Raw genomic sequence first — 26124 nt, 5'->3', positions numbered from 1 at the left:
TTTAAATTATAAACTTGTTCAAGTTAATCATAAATGTATGTTGTATATTTAGTAAACATGTCAAGGTTTTATTGAATAAAAAGTGATGCTAATAAATTTGAATAAAAGACAATCTTCTTGAATTAACAAAACTATCAAATCATTCTTCCTCTTCATATGAACAAAAAGAAGAAGCATGTAAAATAACTCGCCTAAATGATGAGACAAGTATTCTATTTTGAATATGTAAAACGTTTGTCATCTCCATACAAAGTTACCCTTGATTTATTTTTGAAATGTTGTACAAAGTGCACATTGCTCAAAAACAAGTTATTTTCTTGTATGTATTCAATTATAGTCTTTGTAATAAAACCTCCTTTGACTTTATATATATATATATATTTTGTTTTATAAATATATATTTTGGTTTTTATTAAAATATACCTGATTCTAGTTCTCTATTTTAAGTATTCATAGCTTTTGTGTAACTGTTTGTCGATCTGGTTATTGTCTTTGTTACTAAAGATAGTAATTATACTTGATGTTACTCTAAAAAAAATTCAAATGTGTAAAAAGATGGTTTATTGAATTGGAGTTAAAATAAATAAAAATAGTATATTTTATACAATGGAAAGAGGTACAAGGTAATCATTTTCTATATTATCTGATTTATAATTTGTTGTGAGTCGTGAAAAGAATAAAGGATCAGAACAAACACTGGTATCAATCGAAAGCATTGGCTTCTTCTTGGATTTTTTATATAATGGAGATATAATAGGACTTGTTTCTGTACTGGATGAATCATCATCATCGTAAGTAAGACTGGGAGTAGTGATAGTAAGTGATAATTGAGGTAATCTGGATGAATTGATTTTATAAAGTGTGGAAGAAAAAATGTCAGAACGGTCGTATTCTTCTGATGAATAAGTTTCAGCAATAGTAATGTTTGTATCGAATGTCACGCAAAGTTTCTTTTGCTTTTTGTTGGTTGTTGTCATCATACTGTATTTACGTTTTATTGTCATCAAAAGGTTTGAGAAAGGAAAGGAGAGAATATAAAAGGGGATGTGAAAGGAGAGTAGAATAAGAGAAGAAAAAAGATTCTTTTATTATTTTATCTTTTATAAAAGCATGCTTAAAAAGAAAAAGAAAAAAAAAATAGTGTGTTTTATAGACAAGCCCATTTTATATATTTTTAAAAATAAAGTTTAATTATTTGTCGCTATATTTATAAAATGTAGTACACATAAACCAAAATTGTATACAAGGGCGCAAACATTGACAATTTATCTTACATCAGCCCGCTTGGATGTAATTCATCTAATAACACATTTGATTTTTCAATTTATTTATTCAATCATCTATTCTACCCTATATTCTGCTATCTGTCTTTCTTTTTATTACCTATTTAGTTGTTTTTTATAAACAAAAAGCCGGCTTACTTGCCCTTTTTCAAAGGGATTAAATGAACGGCAGCAGCTTTTGATCACATGTCCCATGCTTCTCTAGGAGTAGGGCTCATTTTCTATCCAAAATAGTCTCTATTGTTCAGCTATTTTCTTTCTGTTTTATTTTCTCTTGACCGGCTTGATCTCAAAAATGGAGATTGTTTCATGTTGTTTGTGTAGTTATTAGATTTGCCACATCTAGTCTCTCCATGCATATGGGAAAGGCATGACTAAGTGAAATTATTAAAAGTTATAGTACAAACATAGGTTGATAAATTTTAAATCGTAAATTGATGTGAACTTGAGCATATATTAACCATCTTTATTTACTTATCTAAATTATTATTGTTTATTATAGCCAATAGATACAAAGAAGATGTGACTGAATACATAGGAAAACTACGTAGACCTAATGTAAAAAGTATATGCGCTTCAGCAAACGCATAATTAAGGGAAGGTTGATGGTTTTATTCAAAATTTAATAAAAACTTCAAAGATTTACATGACTGCTTTAATTTATCCAACAGAAATTTGCAACAAAGGTCCTTGTTATGATGTTTAAGACTGTATTAAAATTCGTTTGGTCAGATCAGTGACAAAATAATGAACTCATTGATGCATGGGAGCTCTAAAAAAATTCTCTTTACTACTTTTGTTTTTTTTTAAACAAGACATCCTTTGAGTATGTAGCCTATTTTTGATCATCTAAACAAACAAAAGCCTATTTGAGATTAAACCAACCGGAAAACAATACCGTCATCATTGCTTAATCCAGGTACACGCAGTTTTTTTGAAACCTGACGCTCAGCCCATTTTTGTTAGCCTCAGATCCTACACAAGTCTAATTCAATTCCTTTTTTGGAAAATCACGTTTTAAAAATAATGAAACTCAAAGGCAAGGGAAAAGGGAGGCTTTATATCGTTTGAAAGTCTAAAAAGAATTTTATGTAAACGTCATAAATTACAATGTATTTAATATAAATAATGGAGAAGTATTTATTATAATTTACATACATAAAAATAAAGCATACATAATGATTTGCATAGTAATAGATTAAAAAGTACAAAGACAAACGAAATTTGAAAGGAAATAGAGAAAAGTAAATATTATGATATAGAACATGGAGTAGTTACGGATGAAGAAGGGATACGGACTTTGCTTGTATTCAAAAAGAAGGACCATTGTTGATCAAAACGGCTTACCCAAGACATAATCAGCAAAACCCTTTCGCGTAATGTTCTCAAAGTCAAAAGAGGGATTTTTTCTTCTTCACTCAAGGGCATCATGTTTGCTACCCACCATACGATCTTAATTCGATCTCTCGAGCCTCTATCCAATGAAGGAGGATTACAAAGGGCGTTCAGCCATTGTGTTTCAGGATTTGATTGTTTACAATGCACTAATTTTTGAATGAACGAGATTAGTTCATCCATCAACTCATCTGTAGTCGACTCCTGTTTATTCGCCTTATTGGTTTGCTTGGTTATTGCTGTTACAGTTGACCTGGTAATCAAGCTATCTTGTTTATAAGGTTTGGGGCAAGCAACGGATAAACCTCTTGTGTGCATTTGTATCCAGGGAGCTCGATTGATTCGAGTTATCTGAGGATGTGCTTGCTGTGCCCAAGATTGGCGCGCATCTGCCATTATAGGTGACTTAATTAAAGGATGATGAGGAGGTAACTTTTGTTGTTGTTGTTGAAATTTCGCTCTTGAAGCGCTTGATTTTAAAATTTGCTGCTGCTCCAGCATTTGTTGCTGTTCTCGATCCAAATCATCCACTCTTTCTATTTCAGCCGTATGGTACCCATCCATTAATTCATATTTGGTAACACGGAACCGATGAGATCCGACAGCTTCCACGATCGATCTACCATCCGGTAAGGTTTGTACATGCTTCAGCTCGAGTGTCGTACCATATTCGTAGAATGGTGACTCCCCTTCTGACCTTTTACGTCTCACAAGGCACAAGCCAAATCTGTGTCGATTCGATTGCATCACTCTTCTAAGCATCAGCCGGTATCTTGGTTCAAATATGTGAAGAGCGCAGTCGACATCTGGGAATGCTAACGAGCCGATCAACAGAGGTATACGATCGTCTCGCTCAAGATTCACATCAAACACATCTTGTGATTCATCGTCATCGTCATCTGTATGTAATTGTTGAATAATGTCTATTAATAATTCTGTTGGCTGTGGACAGGAATCAAGGGCGTCTCTGCAAAAAGGACAAGCGTGTTGGTGATCTAGTGAGCGGACAAGACAGTTCTTACAAAATGTATGTCCACAGGGAGTTGTTGCAGGTGTAGTGAATCGAGTGCAGCATATGGCACATTCTAATGCTTGAGATAATAATTTGGATAATATCGGGATCACTTTATCTGTTGTGGAAAGGGTATTTTGCATACTTTGTAAAACAACATTGGGATTAATGGTTGTTGTGTGAATTCTATTACAGCCAAGGCACGTTGCATTGCTGTTATGACAAGCTGTACAGCAAGTGTATCCACAAGGTAAGGTTAAAGGCCTCGTAAGATCTTTGTGGCATGATTGGCAATATTTAATAACAGCAATAATGTCATATTTTTGCTTTTTATCTGCTTGTTCACTTTCAGGTTCAATCTGATCGTGTAATCTTTTATTTCGCATTGTTTGCACTGTTACTATATTATTGTTTAAATAGGAAAAATAAATGAATGAATAGTAATAATAATCAATGGTAAGCTGGGTAATAATAGTGGAGAAGGAAGAAGGTAAAACAGAAGGAAGATCTTTCTGCTTTATATAAAAAGAATTTTTTGCGATCGATCATTTTAATCTTTTGTATCCGCATCCTTTACTTCACATTACTTGAATTCTCTCATAAAAATCGACATTATTTTATTGGTCGTTCAAAAAGTTTAATTTTTTTTGCTTTGTATATTAATCGGAACCAGATTACTTCTTTTGCATGCGCTTACGCTGTTTTATTTCGTTATTAAAGTAATCATTACAAATAAAAGTAAACTATCTCTTCTATTTTCGGAAATGTATTTATATATATGTGTGTGGCCCACTTTTAATATTTTATTCTATTGCTTATGTATCGGTGTAATTTATATGTTTCAGTATAATTAAAATAAAGGAAGAGAAACACGAATATATTCGAAATGTGATATGTTACAATAGGAATTGTCCAAAAAAGGTATATACTCTAACTCTGTATTGTCTGACTAAAACTTTATGTGTTGTTAGACTGAGATGGAACCTACAAACTTAAGGGTTTTAAACGGAGGCAATATTACGGGCTTGTTTATATAGGCTTTAAGTAACAAAGAATGCCAAATCGAGATTAGCTAATTTAAGCCATTTCATGTCACTATCGCTACTAAAACGTCATGCAGAATAGACGCTGACTCTATCCTAGATGGTTTGTTTCTCTCTTTCTTTTTTACATGTCTTTTCTTGTAGTTATTTATAGGTTCATGTGTGGTTTTATCTTTTCATAAAAATCAGTATTTTCATATATCAAAAACGCAACGTATTTTGGACTAAATTTAGGTTAAAAAGCTTACAATGGTGTACGCCTTGCGGCACCTAAATAAAATCCTCCTTTTACAAAAATAAATAAATTAGGTTAAAAAAGAGCAAATACTTCAAATGCAATCCACAATCGCACATAGAAGATCAGTTTTTTGTTCAAGCTTATACGCAATTTTTTTTTTCTCTTTAAGCATCCAGTATTAACTATAAAAAAATCCCCTACAAAGAATTATTTTTATAAACACATTGCATTACGATTGTAACGGTGTATAGTGTATATAATTTATTAGTATAAAAATTTACATAGTTTTTAACTTTGAGAATAAAAATTTGTGGTATTTTGATAGATAGCTTGAAGCCATAATTTAACACTGATTGAACTACTGGTGGTTGTTCCATTGACTGCATCTTCCCAAGAAACTGACTCTTCACTGCTGGGATTGCCGCCCCCGCCTTGAATTGTAGAATTACCTTGCTGAGGCATGGTTTGATTCATGCTCATGGTGGTATTATTGCTGGGCATGGTGCTGTTGTTTGACATGGCAGCTCCTCCTCCACCCATCATGGAGCTAGAATCAGATTCAGAATGAACACGAGTACAAGTTTGATCCCATTCAACGTCTTGTCTAATCATATTTACAATCGAATTGATACGAGGGTAGGTTATATTAGGGTTAATCAATTGAGCAGTAATGTTCTTGATGTATCCTTCAAATGTTTCTTTGAATTCTGGTACAGCTATGATCTTCTTCATCAAGGGGCGCTCATAGATATTGGGGAAGGTACTGTAGTTTCCACTCCACATATCTGAAACTGAATTTGCATGGGTTCCCATCGAAAGATCCATGTCACAGGGAATCCATAAGAAGCCATCAGTTTCAGGATTTTGGTATAAGTAGTAATTGTTTGCCATTGAGAAATAGCCATCAGTGTTACCAAGCAAGATTTCAAGTGCAGCTCTATCATAAAAAACGAGTTAAAGGTTGATAACAATTAATTACAGTAAATATTTACGATCGAAGATAAGAGTCAGTATCGAGTTCTACTTTCCATGTGCTAACTGCATCTGAGGTGTTTGTGGGTGCTTCGTCAATAAATTTTGTAAATGCTTGCAAGGGTTCAAAGTTGGTCTTGCTTCCACCTGTGGCCTTTTGTCTCATCTTGTATTCACCATCAGCATACAATGTGACGTTTTCATAATAAGAGAGATCAGAGGTAAGTGATTGGTTACTGGAGCCCTGGAAGACGCCCTGATAAAGATATCCATTGTCATAAGAAGAGCTACCGTTAGCGAACACGTTGGCTAACCAAGGGTTCTTGAAGTGCTCAATGAGACCAAATAGTCCAAGCTCTTGGTCATTCATAAACACACGAGCAAAAGAATATTCTGTGGAGATCAAACCAACCGACTTGATGATATCGTAAGCAATTTGCTCGCGAATATAAGAAGAGTCCATGGACATAGCGCGAAGCTTTATATATCGGTAACCATAAAGAGAGTGCTTCTTCTTAAGCTTCAGCTTGTAGGATAATTTGGAACGAGATCGACTGCTGTGACCGGACACGGAAACCTTAACCTTTTCAAAATTAAAGGCGTCTGTAAGTGAGATATAGGTCACATTGGTCTTGACAGTGATATCGGCTGTGCTGTTTGTATTCATCTCGTCAAGCTCAGTTTGGTTACCGATGATATGGATCGTTGGTATCTGGTTGTCCTTGTGGAGATCGGAGCTTATTCTGTTGACAGAGCTCAACATGGAGTAGATCTGTGGCAACTGTACATTGTCGTGTGTATTCCAGCTACGGTTGAAAAATTCATGTGGTGTATTTTCGGTGACAGGTTGGCGTGTAAATGACTCGATAAGCATACTGTCGTTACTAGAATAGACTTTAGCATATTGATAGCCTGTTTGAGCAGCGGGAGCCTTGGCTGAGTAGATGATGGGAAAGGTCGTGTTGGATTCGAGAGGGTAGCTAACGTTGTCTACAACGACAGCCATTGACTTAAAGACAGTCTGGTTCAGTAGAGCAATGACATTGTATTCAATGGCTGTACTGTTATCCTGAGCTTCGATGGAGAATACTGAAAGCAGTAATGCAAGTACTAAAAAGTTAAAGAAAAGATTAATCTACTTTGAGTTCATTTAAATAAGAGAGTCCAACTTTACATATGGTTGTGATATAGCTAAAGACAATCATTTCCGATTTACAATAAAAATCGGAAAGCAAATAGAATAGTGTGGTGCTTTTATAAGGATGATAGAGGCTGAAGCAAAAAAAAAAAAGTACTATTTATTATTAAAAGTATCTTCTTGGCATCAATGACGTTTCATTATGTTATGTAAGGCCTTTTTTGCCCTTCTTACTACTGATCCATATTTATGCTTAGAATATTTGGGATCGATCGAAGTACTTTTGTTTGATTTAAAATGTCTCTCATTTTTTCTTTCTCCTACATAACAATGAAGCAACTTGATATAAAAGAGAATACAATTGAATATATGGACGTCATTAGATGTAACCGTGTATTCATTTTTAATTAAAAAAGTTTTTTTTTTTTTTTTTTTTTTTTTGTGGACGCTGTTTGAATTCATACAAAGCGTTACAAAGGCCTAAAACAAGTTATATTTGCCATTAAAACCTTAAAAGCGCTTGCAGCGACCGATTTATGTATGGCATAGATGATTCTCAGGTATATTCTATTAATATGTGAACATTAATCCAAAGATCTATGTAATTCAGAAATCAAGTGATATGAAATTTGAGTTACGTGAACCGACTTCTTGTTGAGATTAGATTCAGCCATTCCGATCATTGTATAAAAGATTTAGCAACATCTTGAACAGTAATAGAAAAGTACGTTTCTTTTCCTTTATGTTGATTAATGATAAATCGAGTAGTTAAAGTAGATACTATACCTTAACTAAAACGTAATTTTGTTTTATTTTATTATTTTTGCTAAACATAAAAGAATCAATGGAGATTTTTTGATTTGAAAAAAGTGGCGGAAAATTTATTAATTTCCTTGGCAAACTTTAGCGTGCAATACAATGTTTCGTGTCCTCCAATTGAATACTCGGTGAAGAGGATGGAAAATGAATCTTCTAATATTGATATATACCAGGGGAAAACGGCACTGCTTTGATTTTATAGATTTTTAAAGGTAAATCAACGAATGTTTATTAAAACTTATCCCAGCTGTTTGAAAGACTCAATTCAAAATTTTAATCACACAACGAGTTTGTAATGTGTTTGTTTAAGCTTAGGTATATCAAAGAGCGAAGTCAGATTTAACCTTTTACATTTATAGTTTGTTTACTTTATTTCTGTCGGCAGTTATAAAAAAAAAGAAACTGTTTTCCACACTGAAGCAAATCATTTTCCACTAGAATCTTTTTTAAAGATATGGAGAGGGTCCCTCTGGTCTCTTTCAAGCAGCATTTGGGCTTTCTTTACATAAGGCTTTTCTTTTAATGTATGGTTTTCCTTTCTATAGAGCAGAAAGTCTTAGATCGTATTAATGGGAACAAATGGGCTTCATTAATTTTTTTCAGAATAGAATCTATAATTCCCGACAATTTAATACAGTGCCAAGAGTTGTCCCTTTTATATAAAAACTAGACTTCTTTATGCAACCTATAAGTCATACAAAAAAAAAACATAATTCTGCATATATAATCCTAAATAGGGTTATTAAAGTCGAAAAGGTTAAACAATACACGTTCTTAAAGTCTATTTGCTCTTTGTTATTGTCTAAATGAATCTATATTTCTTCCTGTTACTTTTTTTTTTTTTTTTTTTTTTTTTTTTGCTTGCCTTACTATTATTCATTCACTCATAATCCATATTACCTTAAATACGAATTTTACACTCTCTAAACTTTTAAGTTAATCCTTGTTTAATCTCACTAGCGTACAACTGCGAATGACTGAAACCAAGTTGCTTTTAATCAGTCCCTAAAAAAAGTATATCTAAAAAGTAGCATTTAACAATAAAAAGTCATAATAATTGAAGATGAGGTTTTTCATAAAGATAGATGCAAGTATGTTATCCTCGCATTTCTTCTTTTTTTATTACCTTTATCTCGTTCAGGAGGGAAATATTTTGATGATAACACCCAAAAGATTGACTTGTGATAATTTTCGTTTCATCTGATAATGGATATTATTTATGAGTTTTGTTTTTTATTGGTAAACATAAAGATTCAATATATATGTATTAAATTTAATGAAAATGTATAATATCTGTTATTAGTAATGTTTATGGTTAAATAAATGAAATAACGCTCTAAATATTTACTCTTTTTGTATAAAGCAGTATTTTTTCGAAATATATATATTCAATTACTGAATATAATAACACAAATAGTTTTTTACAGTAGAAAAGAGATAAAACATCACAGAGTTTAAAAAGATTCATCATTTCTACTTACTAAAGTTAAGTATACAATTTGGCATATATTTTCATAAGCTTCTTCCTTTTTTTAAGTGCTGCTTTTCTCTTATTCTATTTACAAGCAATAGCTTATTTTGTATGTTTGTGTACGTGTTTTTTTTCTGACTCTCACCATTAAGTGATAAATAAAAATCAAACGAATATCAAATAAGTATTTATTTGAAAGAATCTAAACAGAAAATCTATATTCTAATGTTTTGAATAAATAAACCTATACACTGTAATTATACTTCTTCTTCCAAAGATCAGACACCTTCTTGTTGTAACCCAGATCTGTATGATCTAATACGTTCTTATCTAATAGACTACCATTTTTATGGTTGCTTTCTTTTTGATTTTGAGTTAATTCAATGCACATGTGAAGCCATGACATAGCATTCCATACAGTAAAATATTCTTCAGTAACAGATTCTCTAGCTGTTCGACCTATGCGATCACGTAATGAACGATCGTTAAATAACTCCAAGAGCTTATCTGTTACTGCCTCCACAGCCCCAATAGGAAATAAGAAACCGCTTTCTTTGTCCTTGAACTGCAGAGGGATACCTCCTGCATCATAGGCAATGACAGGGATACCCTTATAAAGAGACTCAGTTACCTTGACCTCAAAGCCTTCGCGATGAGAAAGTTGAAGAGCAACATAGGCACCACGAACAACCATGTTAAGCAGTTGGTCAGAGGCATGTAATCGAACAGAGATAATATCACTATTAATATCAGCAAACTCTGTTGTATTGATCGTCTCTTGAACTTGGTCAAACACTACTGTGCCATCGGGATCATCTACACTTCCATGTCCACAAATGATCAATTGAGGTACCTCAGAAATACTAAGGGAGGGGTTTATTTTAGTGCGAAACAATCTGTAGGCTTCCAAGACATCAGGAATACCCTTGGAAGGATCAAATCTGGCGACTTGAACAAAGTAAGGGCGCGACCAATCGACTTCATTCAAACCTGAGTCTACACACATACGATTGAAAACAGATTGATAGTATTTTATGCACCAATCTGTCAGAGATTTGTTCAGGCCATCCAAAGGATCAGTTGCAGCAGGTAAGAGTACAACATTACGAGATTGCACGGCATGGGGAACAAAGTTTTTAATAGGGTGTGCGACAAACAGGTCTGCATGTTGAATAAAGCTCCACAAGAAGCTACAAAAAAAGTGTCAATAAAGAAAGATACAGTCACTAATGTTGTTTTCTTTACTTCCAAGTGATTGCCTGTGGTCCTTCTGGATGTTCCTCTATTAAATCAGATCGAATTTCAATATGAGATCTAAATATGATCTTTGTTTTAGGGGCATGTTTGCGGATATAAGGAATGATACCACACACTATGAAAGCTGTTATTACAAAAAAAATATGCCATAGCTACTTAATAAGCTCTTTACCCTGTGGATCATCAATGACAATCACATCAGAGTTCTTGATCGGACCATCATCTTTTAACCAAAATCGACTGACGTTTTCATCAGTCCAATTTACGAATTTCTCTTTTTCTTTATCTGTCAGATATCCATCAGGTGAAGAAACGCCTTGAAGAACATTATGAAATTTTCGTTTGGTTATATCAAATATGTCGGGCTTTGGACGAACCACGTACCCTAAAAAGCAAAATGTTAATCGTTGTTCTCTATAAAACAATCATTGATGCTTTTCTTACAGTGAGCTTCAACACCAGTTAAATTTAAAAAACGTAGTAATCCATGACGCATGAGTGCCACTAAAGTATACCAATTATAGTAAGTGAACTATTCGTGCTATGATTGCATATTGACGTTTATACCTCCACCGCCTTGAGGAGTAGAACTAAAGAAAGATACTCTCAATTTCTTTCTTTTGAACTCGGTTACCATTTCTTCTAATACTCTCCAAGTCTCCTTACACACTGTATTTTGGTATTCAGCCAGGCTCACCATTTTGATTTGATAGTTAAAGTCAACTAAAAAAGGAAAAAAAAATTGCTTAAATAAAAACAGTCAATGTTCGTTGCAATCTACCTTCAACCTAGAAGAATGATATAAGAAACTAATTTAAACTAATATAAAAAAGTTGAATACGCGTAACTTACTTCATGACGAAATCCAACTGATATACGTGGTAAATTACCCGGATAAATTGGACTTAGCCTAAAATATATCCAAAAAAAAAAAAAAGATAAGGTACATAATATTAGCAAACGGTCGCCTTTATGGAGCGAAAAATAAAAAAGAAACTTACCACATTACTGCCTTTCTGACAGCAGCACTAGCTCGCTCATCCGAAGAGGCTCCATTGGTGTGTACTTGAAAAGGAATAGCATCCAGTTGCTTCCAAAATTCACTCATCATGTTCATCTCTTCAGAAATGACATATGCCTCCTTTTTCAAAAAATCGCGAGCAATATCATATGAGCATGCAATCAGTTGAACTTTATAGTTTTGAGCTTTAGAATAAAGAGAAACAATTTCCGTCAGCTTTATCAGGGCCTCTTTAATCATTTCCTCGGGTGCTTTATTATGTGGATTATGGCGTACCAGCTCTCCTTCATAAAAATCTGTACTGTAAAATCCATCATGAACTGAGATGGAATAGTAACTTGTTGTTTCTTCACGGATCTCAATGTCCACACCAAGATAGACAGGTAAAGGAACATGAGAAAGAGAATATTTGCGTAAAGAGGATCGAGTAGGCACGTTGCTATAGCTGGATGGCATGGTTTTGAATTATGAAGTAGTAATAAAAATATAGAGAATTAGAAAAGAATAGCAAGAAAGAAAAGTAATCTATTTTCAACTTTTATTTTCTACTCAGCTCTGATAGTGCTGCATAAAGTTTGCTTTTATTTTCTGGAAAGGAGTCTCAAATAAATAGTCTTTTCTTTTTTAGGTGCACACATAATTATTTAAAGATTATTGAGCATGTATAACATTTAATTACTCCAAAATTAATAACAAAAAAGAAATATCAATAACTGCATCACTCTATTCATCTACAACACTTCTGTTGTATGCAAACAATATCGCCAAAAGACACGTTTGTCTCCTCTGATCAATAACAACAGTCTTTCTTTTCTTTCAAAGGACATAAAAGCTTGTATTTCGAAACAAAGAAGCAAAAAGTTCAATAAGAAGTCTCATTAAGCTAGTTGAAAAATATACCAGCTCCAATACTATAGAAACGTAATAATAGATTTACTGCAGCAAATAATAAATCACAGGTACAGATTGGAGGATCAAAAAGATGAAATTCCAATGTATTTTTCTCCCTTTTTTTTATTTATAAAAGTCAAAGTTTGAATCTTCCTTTTTTACATTAGCCTTGTATCCTTTTTCCAAATCTTTGTTCAAAATAACATAACGATTCTTTCTAACTGCGTGCATACCGGCTTCTTGACAAATGGCTGCGATTTCTGCTCCAGATAATTTATCAGGTCGTGAAACAACTATGGAAAAAGATATTAGTCACTTTCCCACTTTCTCTCCATTTTTCTATTAAATAATTTACAATCTTCTAAATCAACTTCCTCCGACAAGTTCATCTTTGATGTAATTGTCTGGAAAATAAGACGCTTTTGGCGACGATCTGGTGTAGGGAATTCAATCTTTCTATCAAGACGTCCAGGACGTAGCAAAGCGGGATCTAATGTATCCGCACGATTGGTTGCCATAATAACTTTGACATTTGAAGTTTGATCAAAGCCGTCCATTTGATTAAGCAATTCTAGTAAAATACGTTGTACTTCTCTATCAGCACCTGTTTGTGCATCAAAACGTTTTGTGGCAATAGCATCGATTTCATCGATAAAAACAATAGAAGGAGAGTTCTCGCGAGCCAACCTAAACACATCACGAACCATACGAGGGCCTTCACCAAGATATTTTTGAACAAATTCTGATCCAACCACACGAATGAAGCTGGCTGTCGTATGATGCGCCACAGCTTTCACAAGCATTGTTTTACCTGTACCTGGAGGACCATATAAGAGAACACCTCTTGGTGGGTCAATACCAATTTGACGATAAAGGTCAAAGTGAGTCAAAGGTAATTCTACGGCTTCACGAATCTCTTGTTTTTGGATATCCAAACCACCCACATCTGAATAAGCTACATCAGGTTTCTCATCTGCTCCTAAAAGTGCAATACTGCTGTCAGCTTCTGGTGGTAAAACGTCAACAAGTGCATTTGAATGGCGATGTAAGGCAACTGAAGAACTCGGTTTTAACAATTCACGATCGATTGTACTCAGGATGCGAACAACGTAATTGGAACCTGTTGTGGAGCCGACAATACCGGTGTGCTGATCGATGGGTTCCAAGAATTGACCAAGCACAAGTGGAACTGATTTGATGCGTTTCACTTCTTCTTGTGCTCGAACAAGTTCTCTTTTCAAATTCTTTTGTTCATCCTTAATGTATTCTTCTTGAAGCTCAATAAATTCAATGTCTCTTTGAAGTTTTTTTAGTTTAACATATAAATCCTTTTCCGATAAATCTTCAAGTGGTCCAACTTTGGAAAGAAGAGAGTTACTGGTATCTTTCGCCTTTAAAATAAATGCATCAATTATTTGTTTAACATTTATTCTCGCCCCCTTTACTCACTTCCGGTTTAATTTGAATGCCAATTTCTTCCATGATTAAAAATTACTTCCTCTTTTGATGCAAAAAAAAAAGAAGGAGAAAAATATTAAGCAACGCGTCAACGGCTTTCACGAAAACGTCATCACTGGGTTGGTTTTAAATGCCGCGCTAGATGTCTTTGTGACAGTTGAACTAGCAAAGCAACTTTTTTTCTTTATTGTAATGTCAGAGGATTTCGACGATATTCCAGAACTTGTACCAGCAGTTAACAACAGGTAAATAGCTTAAAAAAGAGGAGTACTTATACGGCATAATTTTGGGAATATGTACATACGTTTGTTATAGTGAAGAAACAGTAGAGCAAGTGGCCACTGAAACAAAGCGAAAAATACCAGTAACCATTGTTACAGGTTCGTAAAGAATGAAATTAAACACAAAAGAGCACAATTAAATATGCTTTTTTTTATTAGGTTTTTTGGGTAGCGGTAAAACCACTTTATTAAATTATATTTTGACCGAAAAACACGAGAAAAAAATCGCAGTTATTTTAAACGAATTTGGAGACAGTAAAGTCTTATCGTTTTCTACAATAATACAAACCACTAACTATATTCAACAAAAGGCAGTGACATTGAAAAAAGCCTTTCAGTCAATCAAGACGGCAATTTATATGAAGAATGGCTAGAATTAAGAAACGGATGCTTATGTTGTTCCACGAAGTAAGAGCAAATATAAAAATCATGCAGGAGTTATTCATAGTATCTTCAGAGATGTGGGCGTAAAAGCCATAGAAAACTTGATGGAAAAAAGAGGAAAGTTTGATTATATATTATTAGAAACAAGTGGTCTTGCAGATCCAGGCCCAATTGCTTCCATGTTTTGGCTAGATGATGGATTAGGAAGTGAAATTTACTTGGATGGCATTGTGACGCTTGTCGATGCTAAACATATCAAAGATTACTTGAATGAAGAAAAGAAGGATATGATGATGAACGAAGCACTGAAGTACAATGAAAAAAGAAAGTGAGAGAAAAAAGCACAGTTCTTAACGTTTTGTTTTTCTTAGACAAGTAGCTATTGCTGATCGTATAGTAATTAATAAGAAAGATCTTATTACTGATGCTGAGTTAGAGCAACTTCAGTCAGATTTAGGTTCAATTAATTCTGTAGCAGATATGATTGTAACAGAAAGATCTAAAATTCCTCTGGATTACGTACTCGATATTAAAGCTTATGATGTAAATAATGTAGACGCCCTCATACATCAGACGAAGAAAATAGAAGATCATATCAATACGCATGCTCACGAAATTAGCCACGTAAGCAAAAAGAGAAGCAGAGTATCCTCATAAATTAAAAATTTCAAATATAGGAAGTGCAAACTGTTTGTATACAGTTTGATCAGCAATTAGAAACAATTGAGCAACTTGAGTATTGGATTCAAGATTTATTGTGGGAGAAACAAATTCAAGGCGTTGAAGCTGACCCAGTTACTGTTTTGAGATTAAAGGGTATCATTTACCCACCTAAAGATAAAAATTTATCAAACGCTAAGAAACGACTTGTCATTCAAGGTGTACAAGATTTGTATGATATTCAAGAAGGATATTCAGAAGAGGATGAATCAAATGTATTAAGCAAAATCGTTCTTATTGGAAAGGACTTACAAAAAGATAAATTATCTGCTTCCTTTAGAGACATTTTGAAAATTGAGCATAAAGTCATTTAAAGTGTGAATAAACAAAATTTATTGGCTAAAACTTCTTCAATTTTTTGGCAGCTATCAATTTTTTTTTTTTTTTTTTTTTTTTTTTTTTTTATTTCAGGACAAAATAGAGCAAAAATATGAATACCGAGTTTGATGATGTATACTCTTCACTTTTGATACTTATAAATATTCTATTTCTAAGTTCTTTCTCTGTTTCTTTAGGTGTTGACTAATCAGCCTGTCGTGATAGATAATGTAAATTCAGTTTAAATCCAAATAGATAATGTCTAAACTCTTTTTTCATCTATTTTAGGGTTCTGGCGTTATTAAAGCAGGATTTGCTGGAGAAGAGCAACCTAAATGTTTTTTTCCATCTATGTAATAGAAGAAATAGAGATGTCATCTGTTTTTCTAACTTTTTATAAAGGGTGGGTCGGCCAAAACATGTGCGCATTATGGCAGGTGCAGTTGAAGGAGATAATTTTATTGGCAAAAAAGCTCAAGATTTGCGTGGATTATTAAAAATCAGATATCCGATTGAACATGGCATTGTCACTGATTGGGAGGACATGGAAAGAATCTGGCAATATATTTATATAGATGAGCTCAAGACACTCTCTGAAGAGGTAAAGACATTTAACCAACTATTCATAATAACTCACTTTATACTCAAGCATCCTGTTTTGTTAACTGAAGCACCTTTAAATCCTCGAACAAATCGAGATATAGCGGCTCAAATTTTCTTTGAAACATTCAACGTTCCTGCTTTATTTACTTCTATCCAAGCTGTACTAAGTTTGTAAGCCGCTGAAAAGCAAAAAAAAATGAAAAAGTGCTAATATATAAGGACTTTTGTTTTGCTAATGTTAACAAAATAGGTATTCCTCCGGTAGAACGACAGGTATCGTGCTTGATTCAGGAGACGGCGTAACGCATGCAGTACCTGTATATGAAGGGTTTGCTATTCCCCATGCTATTCGTAGAGTTGACATTGCAGGAAGAGACGTTACCGAATATTTACAACTCTTGTTAAGAAAATCTGGCTATAATTTCCATACAACAGCAGAAAAGGAGGTTGTGCGTATTATTAAAGAAAAAGCATGTTACATTGCATTAAACCCAGCAAAGGAAGAAAAAGAAACAAGTGGTAAATTAGACGATTTTGTATTGCCTGATGGTAATATAATTAAGGTATGACTACATTGCCTATTTGTTATTACCTTGCTTACTTTATAATAGCTTGGTGCTGAAAGGTTTAGAGCACCAGAAATCTTATTCCAACCAGAGTTAATCGGAGAAGAGTATCCTGGTATTCACCAAGTAATTGTTGATTGTATTAGTCGCGCAGATCTTGATTTGAGAAAGTCACTTTACTCAAACGTAGTATTGTCCGGTGGATCTACCCTTTGCAAAGGATTTGGCGAACGTCTTTTGTCTGAAATAAAAAGACTTGCATTAAAGGACATTAAAATCAAAATTTACGCTCCCCCTGAAAGAAAATACAGTACATGGATCGGTGGCTCTATTTTGGCTTCTCTTAGTACTTTCAAAAAGATGTGGGTTTCTGCTGAAGAATATCAAGAAGATCCGGATATCATTCATAAAAAGACATTTTAATTTACCCCTTATTATATCTTATATACCAGTAAAACTCATCTTTTGGTGTTCATGTTTCTTTCTTTTTTTTATAAAGGCAGTCACTATTACATGAAAAAACATTTTTCTTGTGATTTTTTCTCCTTTCCCTTTTTTGCTTTAAAATGAAAACACAACCTCGTATTGACATTCGAACAAGAGTAAGAATCAAAAAAGAAAGTACTTTAAACCATTACCTCATACATTAAATTTTATTTTTTTTTAATAAAAAAGAAAAGCGTAAGAGTACAACGCGAAACTCGGTTCACAACGAAAACCATTGCAACAGAGACGGATAAAGCATTTATTGCTCCAGAACTTGTAAAAAAAAAATTACACAAGCCGTTTTAAAAAACAATTCTCTTATTCTTTTATTGTATAGGTTACTGTAAAGGAAGATAAACCTGAGGTAACTGATATAATTTAATTATTCTTACATATTTAATTAAAATTTAATGTTTTAGCCACCTACAATCAAAAATACACGCAGTATAAAGGACAAAAAAGTGCAAGTGTCTTTACCATTCAAAATAGTTGAAAAGAAAGACAAGAAACGTAAAATTGAACCTGAGCAAATTGCAGCCAACAAGAAGCAAAAGACAGTAGTCAATAAAAATGAAGAGACATCACAATTACAACAGGAGCAAGTAAACGATAAATTAAAAGAAACACCTATTACAGAACATCAAAATGAATCAGTTTTTGAGTTGAAGATTGCAGTAGATAGAGAGAAGGAACAGGAACAAACTGTTGAAGATATAACCGCTTTTAATTTTGAGGATGTAAAAAGCTTTGACAATATTATCATAAAAGAAAACCACACGACTCATCTTTTAAGTCCTCCTCGCCAGGACAGTTTCGAAAAAAGCTTTGACGATGTGCCATTAGCTCAACACGCTATTGAACCCATGACACCACCAAATAATCAACAACGTCACCAGCCTGTTTTGGAAGCGCCTTTAAGGACCTATGTTTTAGCAGCTGATAAATTAAGAATTGAAGATGAAAAAAGAACACTTGAAAAAGTTCAAAAAGTGCTTGATATTATTCTGACAGATCGTTCTAGTCGCAATGTCCCTGCTTTATACTCTCAAATTGAAACTCCTTTAAGAAACTCAACAGGCAAAAGCATTACTCTCTCCCACATTCGTAAAGTAATGTATATTGCACCTCGATTATATTTGATGCAAGCTAAAGAAATAAGACGATTTGGTAACAAAACATTTGAAGATTATTTGATCGAATTCGCCAAAGAATGGGCTTTACCTTTGAGTCCTAAAGATCATGAATTAAGAAAAGAGTTGACTCATGACGGACTGAAAGCATATTTTGAATCCCATTCAGAGGTAATGATAAAAAGCAAAATAAAGCAGTTACGATTTGGATTTTTAATGCATTTTACATATAGCCTGATGCCACTGTTCCTGAAGTGGCATTACCAAAATTAGCTACATTGGTTGATAAAAAAGAATGGATTAAAGAAGCTAAACTGCCTCCTGGCGTAAGTGATTATATACGTTTCTTATGTCAATCATATAACCATTGCTCTTTAATTAGGTAAGATCATTACTAGAAGCACACGAAAAAGTAAAGGAAGAAAAAATTGAAAGTGAAAAGCCTAAGCCTATTCCTAAAGGCAGCGTAAAAGATCGTATGGCTGCCCTCCGCGCAAGGGTAAGTTTTTTTTATTAATATAACTCTTATTTTTCTTACTCGTTCATGATAGCTTGCTCAAAAGAAATAAACAAGGGACTTCCTTTGCCTTTTTAAGCTTATTTATACCTTGATAATAAACATATTTGAAAACATGTATAAACAAAGAAACAGCTCCTTCATCTAACATTGTTTTTATTTAAGTCAAATGATTAAATATCTCCTCTGTTCCTTCATCTGATGAAGTAATAGATGAGGCATCTAACAGTTTTGCTACATATTTTGGTGCTTGTGGCACATCAATCACCAAATCTTCGTAGCCTTCCATGAAATTCTTAAATGCCTTCACATAAGTTTGCTTGTCTATTAAATTTTCAGACAGTAAATAATCCACAACATCGCACATTGTATCAACATCTTCTGATTTCTTTTCTACAACAGTTAGCGTTTCTTCTGCAAACAACTCAAGGTAATGTGAATCATCCAATTCCTTTACACACTCTGCAAGCTCCTTCTTATCCCGGATATTAAAGTACTCTTCAATTATATTCTTTGATTTACGCTTAATAACTTCATCTGGTAACTTATTTGCATCTGAACTAGACATTTTAGGTGATGGCTGTGATGTCTTGCTTGATTCATCCCCATCAGATAATGCATTAAACATATTCACTGCTGGGCTAGATCTGCCTTCACCGGGGCGTTTACGTCCTTCTGTCTTATCACCATCGGACAAAGCACTAAACATGTTCACTGCCGGGCTAGATCTACCATCCCCAGAGTTCTTATTGTCGGTATTTGTCTTATTTCTGGTCAAACTTGGGAAAGGACTGTTAGAAGGACCAAGAATGTTGTTTTTCGAGCGGCTTCTGTCTGTCTTGCCAAAGTTTGACAATTCGTTCACACGCGGTTTATCACTGACAGGAGACGATATCCCGACAGTGTTCCAACCATCTGCACTGTTATTATTATTGGCATTATTACCACTAGTGTTGTTATTGTTACTATGGAAGTGATCTCGGCCACCGCGATATGATCCTGTACGTTGCATATTATTGTTGTATTGATTGGGTATATAAGGGCCACGATTGCTGCTTCCTCTCTTTACTGCTGTCGCCTCTTTTTGTTCCTTATTCTTTTCAGCCATTTCGTGAATCTTGGCTAATGTAGTAGGTGCAACCTGATTATTAGCATTTCTAGGAACCCAATTTTGTTTACGCAAGTCAAGTATATCCTAGGATAATTGTTAACATTTCCGTAAAGAGAAAAACGTTTCCTTCCTATTACCTGAATCATAAACTTCATACGAGATGACATCTTTGCGCTATTTATCATTTCATCCTTCATTCTTTGAATTACAACATCAATCCATCGAGTTGTCTGTGGCTTACTATCAAGCTTTTTACCAATAGTAGAAAGTAATTTACAAAGAGATTCGGCCTCTTCATCACCAGCATTGGTGGGATCATTACATAATTTAGTTAAACAGTGATACATGATACGTTCAGACAACATTTCTAATTTGAACAATTCACCGATGAATTGGATGAGACCAAGACCTTGGCGCTTTGCCTTGGCAGCAGCATAGTATTCATCTGTCAGCATCTCACCCTCTTCCATTTCAGGCATGTTGACTTTCCAACCTTTCTCAAATTCCTTTTGACAGCGGTTAAACAGATATCTTCTAAATAAAAGTACACCGAAAGATACGTTTCCTTTGTCGTCTAATAAACTAGTATCACGAATATCATTGGTCATACTATCAGACATTCTGCGACAAAGACGAGCCCACATAGAGGCAAAAGCAGGCTCGTCACATGCCTTTTCAAAGGTAAGCTTAATAACTGTACGAAGAGCCTTTCCATCCTCTTCTTTTTCAGATTGCTTACAATACTCAAAGATTTGAGCAGAGATGGAATCAAACTTTTCTACAGTCAACTTGTTAAGTAAGGCCTTCACCTTACGAATAATCACTTCTTCTGACAAAAGTCCATTTTCAGTCGTTTCTGCAGGCTTTGTTTGCGTCTGCTGAGACAATATAGTAGCAGGAACCCATCTGTTTTCAGACTTTTCGAGTGGAGCCACAGGCTCTGATGTAGACATAAGAGGAGTTTGTTGTTGTGAAGGATTGCGGATGACTTTCATGCTTCCTTGTCTTCCCATACCCCCTCTACCACCTCGTCCGCCAGAGGATGCCTGTCTCTCCATAAACATACCATTACTGTTACTATTACGAGGATTTAAAGGACGACCGGTATTAAATTTGCCCATCTCCATACGACCGTCGCGTGAGCCCATTCGGAAGGATGATGAGCCGCCATTCTGACCACGGTGGCTTCCACTTCTTTCGCGAATCACATTAGCTGATGGGTTTTGGTAATCAGGCGTAGAGGCAACTGCATCATTTAACAAGGTCAAATCAACAGTAGTATCCTTACAAAGAGTACTGAACAATTTCAAGAATTCAACACTGTAAGTAAATCGACCGTTGACCTTGGAAGGAGGCTCAACAGTAGATGGATATTGAACAGTACTTGGATCTTCAATCAGCTGCACCGAGCGAGTGGGTAGGGCAGATGATCGAGCACGCTCTTCTTCATCCTTCTTTTTCTTAGCTTCTAATTCACTTTTTATGCGTTTCAACTCCTGCTCTTCCTCCGCCTTTCGTCGAGCCTTTTCTTCTTCGTTCTTTTTCTGAATCTCGGCTTCTATAGCAGCCAAACGTTCCTTTTCCAAGCGCTCAGCTTCCTCCTTGTCTTTACGTTCCTTTTCTTCACGTTCCAGCCGCTCCTTTTCTAAACGTTCTCTTTCTTCACGTTCCTTCTCTTCAGCTGCCTTTCTTTCTTGTTCCAGACGTTCTTCCTCAGCCTTACGTTTGGCTTCCAATTCTGCTTCTTCACGCTCACGTTTCTCACGAAGTTCGCGATCGCGCGTAGCAGGGTCAACAATCTCTACACGCTTGGACACATTGGGTTGTGGAATTTTAAACTCGAATTTTTCCGTCTTTGTGGGTACAGTGACAGTAGATAAAGCCATAGGGGTAGTATCCAATGCAACCCCTGTGTTTGGGTCAACTATCGCGATGGGTTTTTTTACATGGGAAGGTGGAACGTAACCTCTGCTGTGAGGTGCTATACCATTGTAAGAGGGAACTTGCACACCATATTGAGAATAATACTAAATGATGGTTAAAAGAGTGTAAATAGATCATTTACAGAAAAAAAATATACATATCCTTACAGGGTACAATGGATGAGGAGGCCAAGCAGACGTAGTTACTGGAGATGAATGAGGCATACTTGGAGAAACATTTTTCTTGGTATAATTCATGCTCGGAGAAGCGTGCATAGAAGGGGAGGTTTGCTGTGGTGATTGCTGCTGCATTTGTGGAGATTGCTGAATTTTAGGTGATGATCTGTGGTAAGATGAGGAACTGGTTGTAGTAGGTTGAAGAAGAGGAGATTGCTGTGTAGGTTGTTGGGGAGGAGTAGGAGTAGGAGTAGACGTAGTTTGTGATTGAATGTGCTGTGGTTGTTGTAGTGTAGAATAAGGTTGATATGATACAATAGGTGTGTTATTAACATTGTTACTATTACTGTTATAATGGTTGCTTTGCTGAGGAGCAGCCGGAGGTTTGACATAGCCATTTTTATGATTACCATTATGTCTGTTATTATAATAACGGTTGTTACTGTTATTATTATTATTAGGATAATCCCCTTGGTTAAAATCTCTACGAGGCGCGTAAGGTTGGGTAAACAATCTAGCATCATTGGTTGTACGAGCTGATCTGGGTATCTCTGTCTTTGGTTGCTGTTGTTGTTGAGATCTAATTTGAGGACGATGCTTTTTTTTTTTTTAAAAAAAAAAAAAAAAAAAAAAAAAAAAAGATTTAGATGATAAAACACGGTGTGATTTACTGTTATTTTCTCTTACCAAAGTAGCATCTGTAGCTGGCAAACTACCAAATTTTACTTCTTTTAAAACTGGAATATCACCTGTCTTGTTTGAGATATTTGTTGAACTCATTGAAATATTGGAGTTTTGGTTTATGGATCCGAATTGAATATGAGCTAATAAAAAAAAACATAAGCACATATACACTACACAAATCATGCTTAATCACATTACGAGTTTCAGTAGGTGGAGCCATCGGAAGCTGTACACTTGCTTTTTTAAAGTTATTGTTATATGTATTATTTTCTTTTGATTTGTATCTAAACAGTAATCAAAGATGAGAAAAAGTTCAGATGACAAGTTTATGCTTTCTTATATTTACGAAGAAGAATAAGTCTTTTTGAAAGTGCTATGACCTTGGGTTGCTGAAGGAGTATAAGTAGATGAGTTTTTATAATCGGGTTGCAGATCGTTGGTTCCTTCAACTCTTTGCTGCGGTTTTACAGTATTTCTGGGATAGCTTGGACGAGCAGCTTGAACATAGTTAAATTTGTTAGGTCTAGCATTATCGCTGTTGTGTATAGCTTTGTTCATAATATTCCGAAGTAATATTTATTAAAGAAAAGAAAAAAATATTCCCTGCTGCATTCGGGATGAAATATCATTCAATGAATGGCCGATTTACTATCAAACGCAAATTTAAACCCCGTTTCGCACAAACCATTTTAAGATTGACAAATGAGAACAAAAAAAATAAGACTCTTTGTATTACTCATTTTTTACTACACTGCGTATGCATCTGCAGTGAAGTATATAATAGACAATAAGGATTTACAATTAATAATTATCTTATTTTTTTGTTTATTTAATGCATGAAATAGTAATCAGTGCATAGTTGTTTATTAAATTTAACGTGTATTCTTCCAATGACAATGACCATAGCCACAATTAACAAAGAACACATTCTCCTATTTCAAAAAATAATAAAAGCAATTCTTTGTTATTCATTAATCTGCAATAACAACAACACTATATCACTTTTTTTTTTTTCTTTTTTATATTGTCAATGCGATCTTTGAAACTGCTTTCATCAAAGATGATGACGTAATGTTAACATGTCGAACAAATAATTATCAGGTGAGTTTATACCTTCAGTGAGTGTGCGAGAAGGATGTCTTGACAACAACTTACACCCAACTTCTATGTTTGTAAAGATTATAGAGAGGGCTTTGAGAGCAAAATCATGTCTCTTTTTCCAATTTTTTAACTTCATATTTAGTAATAGTTTGTCTTTTGTGATTTAGCATCTACCAAATTTTGTCCGCTTATACCTGGACATAGTTTACATTATTTCAACTAATAAATAGTAAGAGAATATCTTTATAGCAAAAAATGCTTAGTTGACGATAATAATAATCTTTAAGTTTCTTTTTGGTAATTTATATTCTGAGTATTGAGAAAACATACGCAATACTTGCTTAGTCATTGTTAAAGCAATAATCAGACGCCTTCTTTTTTTCTGTTGACTTTCTTTTTCTTCAAAGTATAAAATACTTAGTTTATTTTAACTTTCTACCTATAGCGAAAACCTAATGGTAGTTTCAGACTAGAACTTTTGGTTATATGTATTTCCTAGTCTTCAGTAGCATTTTGCATAAGTAATACTCGTCATATATTCATTTGCTGATATTACAACTATTTTCTTTGTTAGAACTCTATAGCTGTAACAAAACAGTTAATACCTTATCTAGTTTGCTACGCATTTTATATCATTTACTTTTATAGGTATTGGCGCATATCTCATTTTTGTTTCAGGCAAAATTGCACTTTCGTGCGCAGTGATTATTTCGTTCAAGTTAAAATTTCATGTTGAATATATTGCTTATTCTATTTTAACGTATCTTTCTTCTTGATTTACTGCCAGAGGTACGCGCAAGTTCGAATTGCGTCCTAATATTGGTTTTTTTGTAAAGCTACTCTGCAAACGGATTCAGACTTTATTTTCACATTACTATATAAATAACCTCATGCTTCATAGCGCCTATATGCTTTGCTGAAACCAAATGATCTACAATGTAGCAACATTAGAGATGCAAAGGTTCTTATGTAGCTTCCATACCTGTCGCGTAAAGTAAACAATATTTCAATGTAAGTTTTAACTAACAAAAGACAAATAGAATCAGCAATCGGGATATTGCCATAACTCCTTGGGTTCCCGCTTCATTTCACATTGCTATTGATTACATTCCTATGCTCTGTATTCTATATTTTGGTAGAGTTTTCTCAGATCAAGCCTTTATTGCTTAGCTCATAAGTTGGAACATCAATCATTACAAATATATCTCAAAGAACTAAATACATCATTAAGGCTATCATCAAGTTGTATTTAGAATGTGAATACCTGGATCAGGGCAACAATTTTGGTCACACTATTGCTTCCTATGAACTATTTGTGCAAAGAATACGATTTTCTTATCCAGTTTGATAAATTACCAAATCCATGCAGTGTGTTTTCTTCCTTGTTGTCTTTGGACATGATCTCTATTTTAACTGGCTACTGAACAAGTCATGATCTAAAACAGTAGCAGTTGCTAATATGACTATTTTTAAGAAGAACTGAAGCCGTATAGCCATAGAAGTTTAATCTATAGTCCTAATCTGATGTTACATTCAGTAGAACCTGTGTCATAAAACAACTAGGTACCAAATATTAGAGCTTTCGATGTTGATATACTACAATCATGTCTCAATCGTTTTTTTTTAAAATAAAATCTAAGCCAGAAACCGTCCCTGGGACTTCTCTTAAAAGCATAAATACAACTCAAACCCATAAAGCTTGTGCGCCGTGCAATTGCTGTCTTTTTATAAAAGTTAATGTCAGTATAAATTGTTATAAAAAATTAGATTCAGAATTTACACTTTGCGAACCAGTGTTGTATTCTTCAACCAGATACATTCTGGTATTTGATAATTATTTTTGAAAATTCTTGAGTAAAACATAAATTTACTCATACTCGCTTAATGACATGTGAATTGTACATATCAGACCATTATTTGTGGCAGGTAGTTGTAGGAATTTCTGCATCTTTTATGTGAAAGCATAGGTAAAATACCCCTAGACTTAATTTGTCATTCTAAGCGATGATGTGCTACTAATAACAAGATAGAGCTAAATCTAAGTAAGCTTGTAATACTTTGCATGGCATATTCTAGGCCTGATGTCTAGTCAAATGCTTCTCCCTTGAAAGTGTCATTGTAGATAC

The 26124-nt window shown here is 34.3% G+C and overlaps 10 protein-coding genes across 10 annotated transcripts; 4 read left to right on the top strand and 6 right to left on the bottom strand.

The window, feature by feature from the left end:
* Positions 1 to 599: 599 nt before the first annotated feature.
* RO3G_02653 (uncharacterized protein) lies at positions 600 to 977 on the bottom strand (the record flags this gene model as incomplete). The annotated part of the gene is made up of 1 exon (XM_067657244.1): positions 600 to 977. The coding sequence occupies one exon, from the start codon at positions 975 to 977 to the stop codon at positions 600 to 602; it is 378 nt and encodes a 125-aa protein (XP_067513345.1).
* Positions 978 to 2534: 1557 nt separating this feature from the next.
* On the bottom strand, positions 2535 to 4076 carry RO3G_02652 (uncharacterized protein; the record flags this gene model as incomplete). Its single annotated transcript, XM_067657243.1, has 2 exons — positions 2535 to 3577; positions 3701 to 4076. 2 exons carry the CDS (start codon positions 4074 to 4076, stop codon positions 2535 to 2537), a joined length of 1419 nt encoding a protein of 472 aa, XP_067513344.1.
* Positions 4077 to 5259: 1183 nt separating this feature from the next.
* On the bottom strand, positions 5260 to 7326 carry RO3G_02651 (uncharacterized protein; the record flags this gene model as incomplete). The annotated part of the gene is made up of 4 exons (XM_067657242.1): positions 5260 to 5908; positions 5964 to 7053; positions 7118 to 7215; positions 7316 to 7326. The coding sequence occupies 4 exons, from the start codon at positions 7324 to 7326 to the stop codon at positions 5260 to 5262; spliced, it is 1848 nt and encodes a 615-aa protein (XP_067513343.1).
* Positions 7327 to 9615: 2289 nt separating this feature from the next.
* RO3G_02650 (uncharacterized protein) lies at positions 9616 to 12105 on the bottom strand (the record flags this gene model as incomplete). Its single annotated transcript, XM_067657241.1, has 7 exons — positions 9616 to 10561; positions 10617 to 10743; positions 10801 to 11013; positions 11073 to 11132; positions 11196 to 11351; positions 11519 to 11538; positions 11630 to 12105. 7 exons carry the CDS (start codon positions 12103 to 12105, stop codon positions 9616 to 9618), a joined length of 1998 nt encoding a protein of 665 aa, XP_067513342.1.
* Positions 12106 to 12663: 558 nt separating this feature from the next.
* RO3G_02649 (26S protease regulatory subunit 6B) lies at positions 12664 to 14022 on the bottom strand (the record flags this gene model as incomplete). The annotated part of the gene is made up of 3 exons (XM_067657240.1): positions 12664 to 12833; positions 12896 to 13931; positions 13990 to 14022. 3 exons carry the CDS (start codon positions 14020 to 14022, stop codon positions 12664 to 12666), a joined length of 1239 nt encoding a protein of 412 aa, XP_067513341.1.
* Positions 14023 to 14767: 745 nt separating this feature from the next.
* On the top strand, positions 14768 to 15697 carry RO3G_02648 (uncharacterized protein; the record flags this gene model as incomplete). Its single annotated transcript, XM_067657239.1, has 3 exons — positions 14768 to 14973; positions 15035 to 15287; positions 15341 to 15697. The coding sequence occupies 3 exons, from the start codon at positions 14768 to 14770 to the stop codon at positions 15695 to 15697; spliced, it is 816 nt and encodes a 271-aa protein (XP_067513340.1).
* A 434-nt stretch (positions 15698 to 16131) lies between these two features.
* Positions 16132 to 17293, top strand: RO3G_02647 (actin-2; the record flags this gene model as incomplete). The annotated part of the gene is made up of 4 exons (XM_067657238.1): positions 16132 to 16302; positions 16351 to 16475; positions 16555 to 16867; positions 16916 to 17293. 4 exons carry the CDS (start codon positions 16132 to 16134, stop codon positions 17291 to 17293), a joined length of 987 nt encoding a protein of 328 aa, XP_067513339.1.
* A 926-nt stretch (positions 17294 to 18219) lies between these two features.
* On the top strand, positions 18220 to 19055 carry RO3G_02646 (uncharacterized protein; the record flags this gene model as incomplete). Its single annotated transcript, XM_067657237.1, has 4 exons — positions 18220 to 18657; positions 18720 to 18812; positions 18869 to 18985; positions 19038 to 19055. The coding sequence occupies 4 exons, from the start codon at positions 18220 to 18222 to the stop codon at positions 19053 to 19055; spliced, it is 666 nt and encodes a 221-aa protein (XP_067513338.1).
* Positions 19056 to 19374: 319 nt separating this feature from the next.
* On the bottom strand, positions 19375 to 23117 carry RO3G_02645 (uncharacterized protein; the record flags this gene model as incomplete). Its single annotated transcript, XM_067657236.1, has 6 exons — positions 19375 to 19391; positions 19526 to 20198; positions 20252 to 22141; positions 22205 to 22810; positions 22901 to 23037; positions 23096 to 23117. The coding sequence occupies 6 exons, from the start codon at positions 23115 to 23117 to the stop codon at positions 19375 to 19377; spliced, it is 3345 nt and encodes a 1114-aa protein (XP_067513337.1).
* A 1807-nt stretch (positions 23118 to 24924) lies between these two features.
* Positions 24925 to 25168, top strand: RO3G_02644 (uncharacterized protein; the record flags this gene model as incomplete). Its single annotated transcript, XM_067657235.1, has 2 exons — positions 24925 to 24992; positions 25039 to 25168. The coding sequence occupies 2 exons, from the start codon at positions 24925 to 24927 to the stop codon at positions 25166 to 25168; spliced, it is 198 nt and encodes a 65-aa protein (XP_067513336.1).
* Between the last annotated feature and the right edge of the window lie 956 nt (positions 25169 to 26124).

Source organism: Rhizopus delemar, genomic scaffold (genome assembly GCF_000149305.1).
Source record: "Rhizopus delemar RA 99-880 supercont3.2 genomic scaffold, whole genome shotgun sequence".
Classification (NCBI taxonomy): domain Eukaryota; kingdom Fungi; phylum Mucoromycota; class Mucoromycetes; order Mucorales; family Rhizopodaceae; genus Rhizopus; species Rhizopus delemar.
The sequence above is the reverse complement of the archived record's forward strand: the minus strand, read 5'-3'. Positions and strand labels throughout refer to the sequence as shown.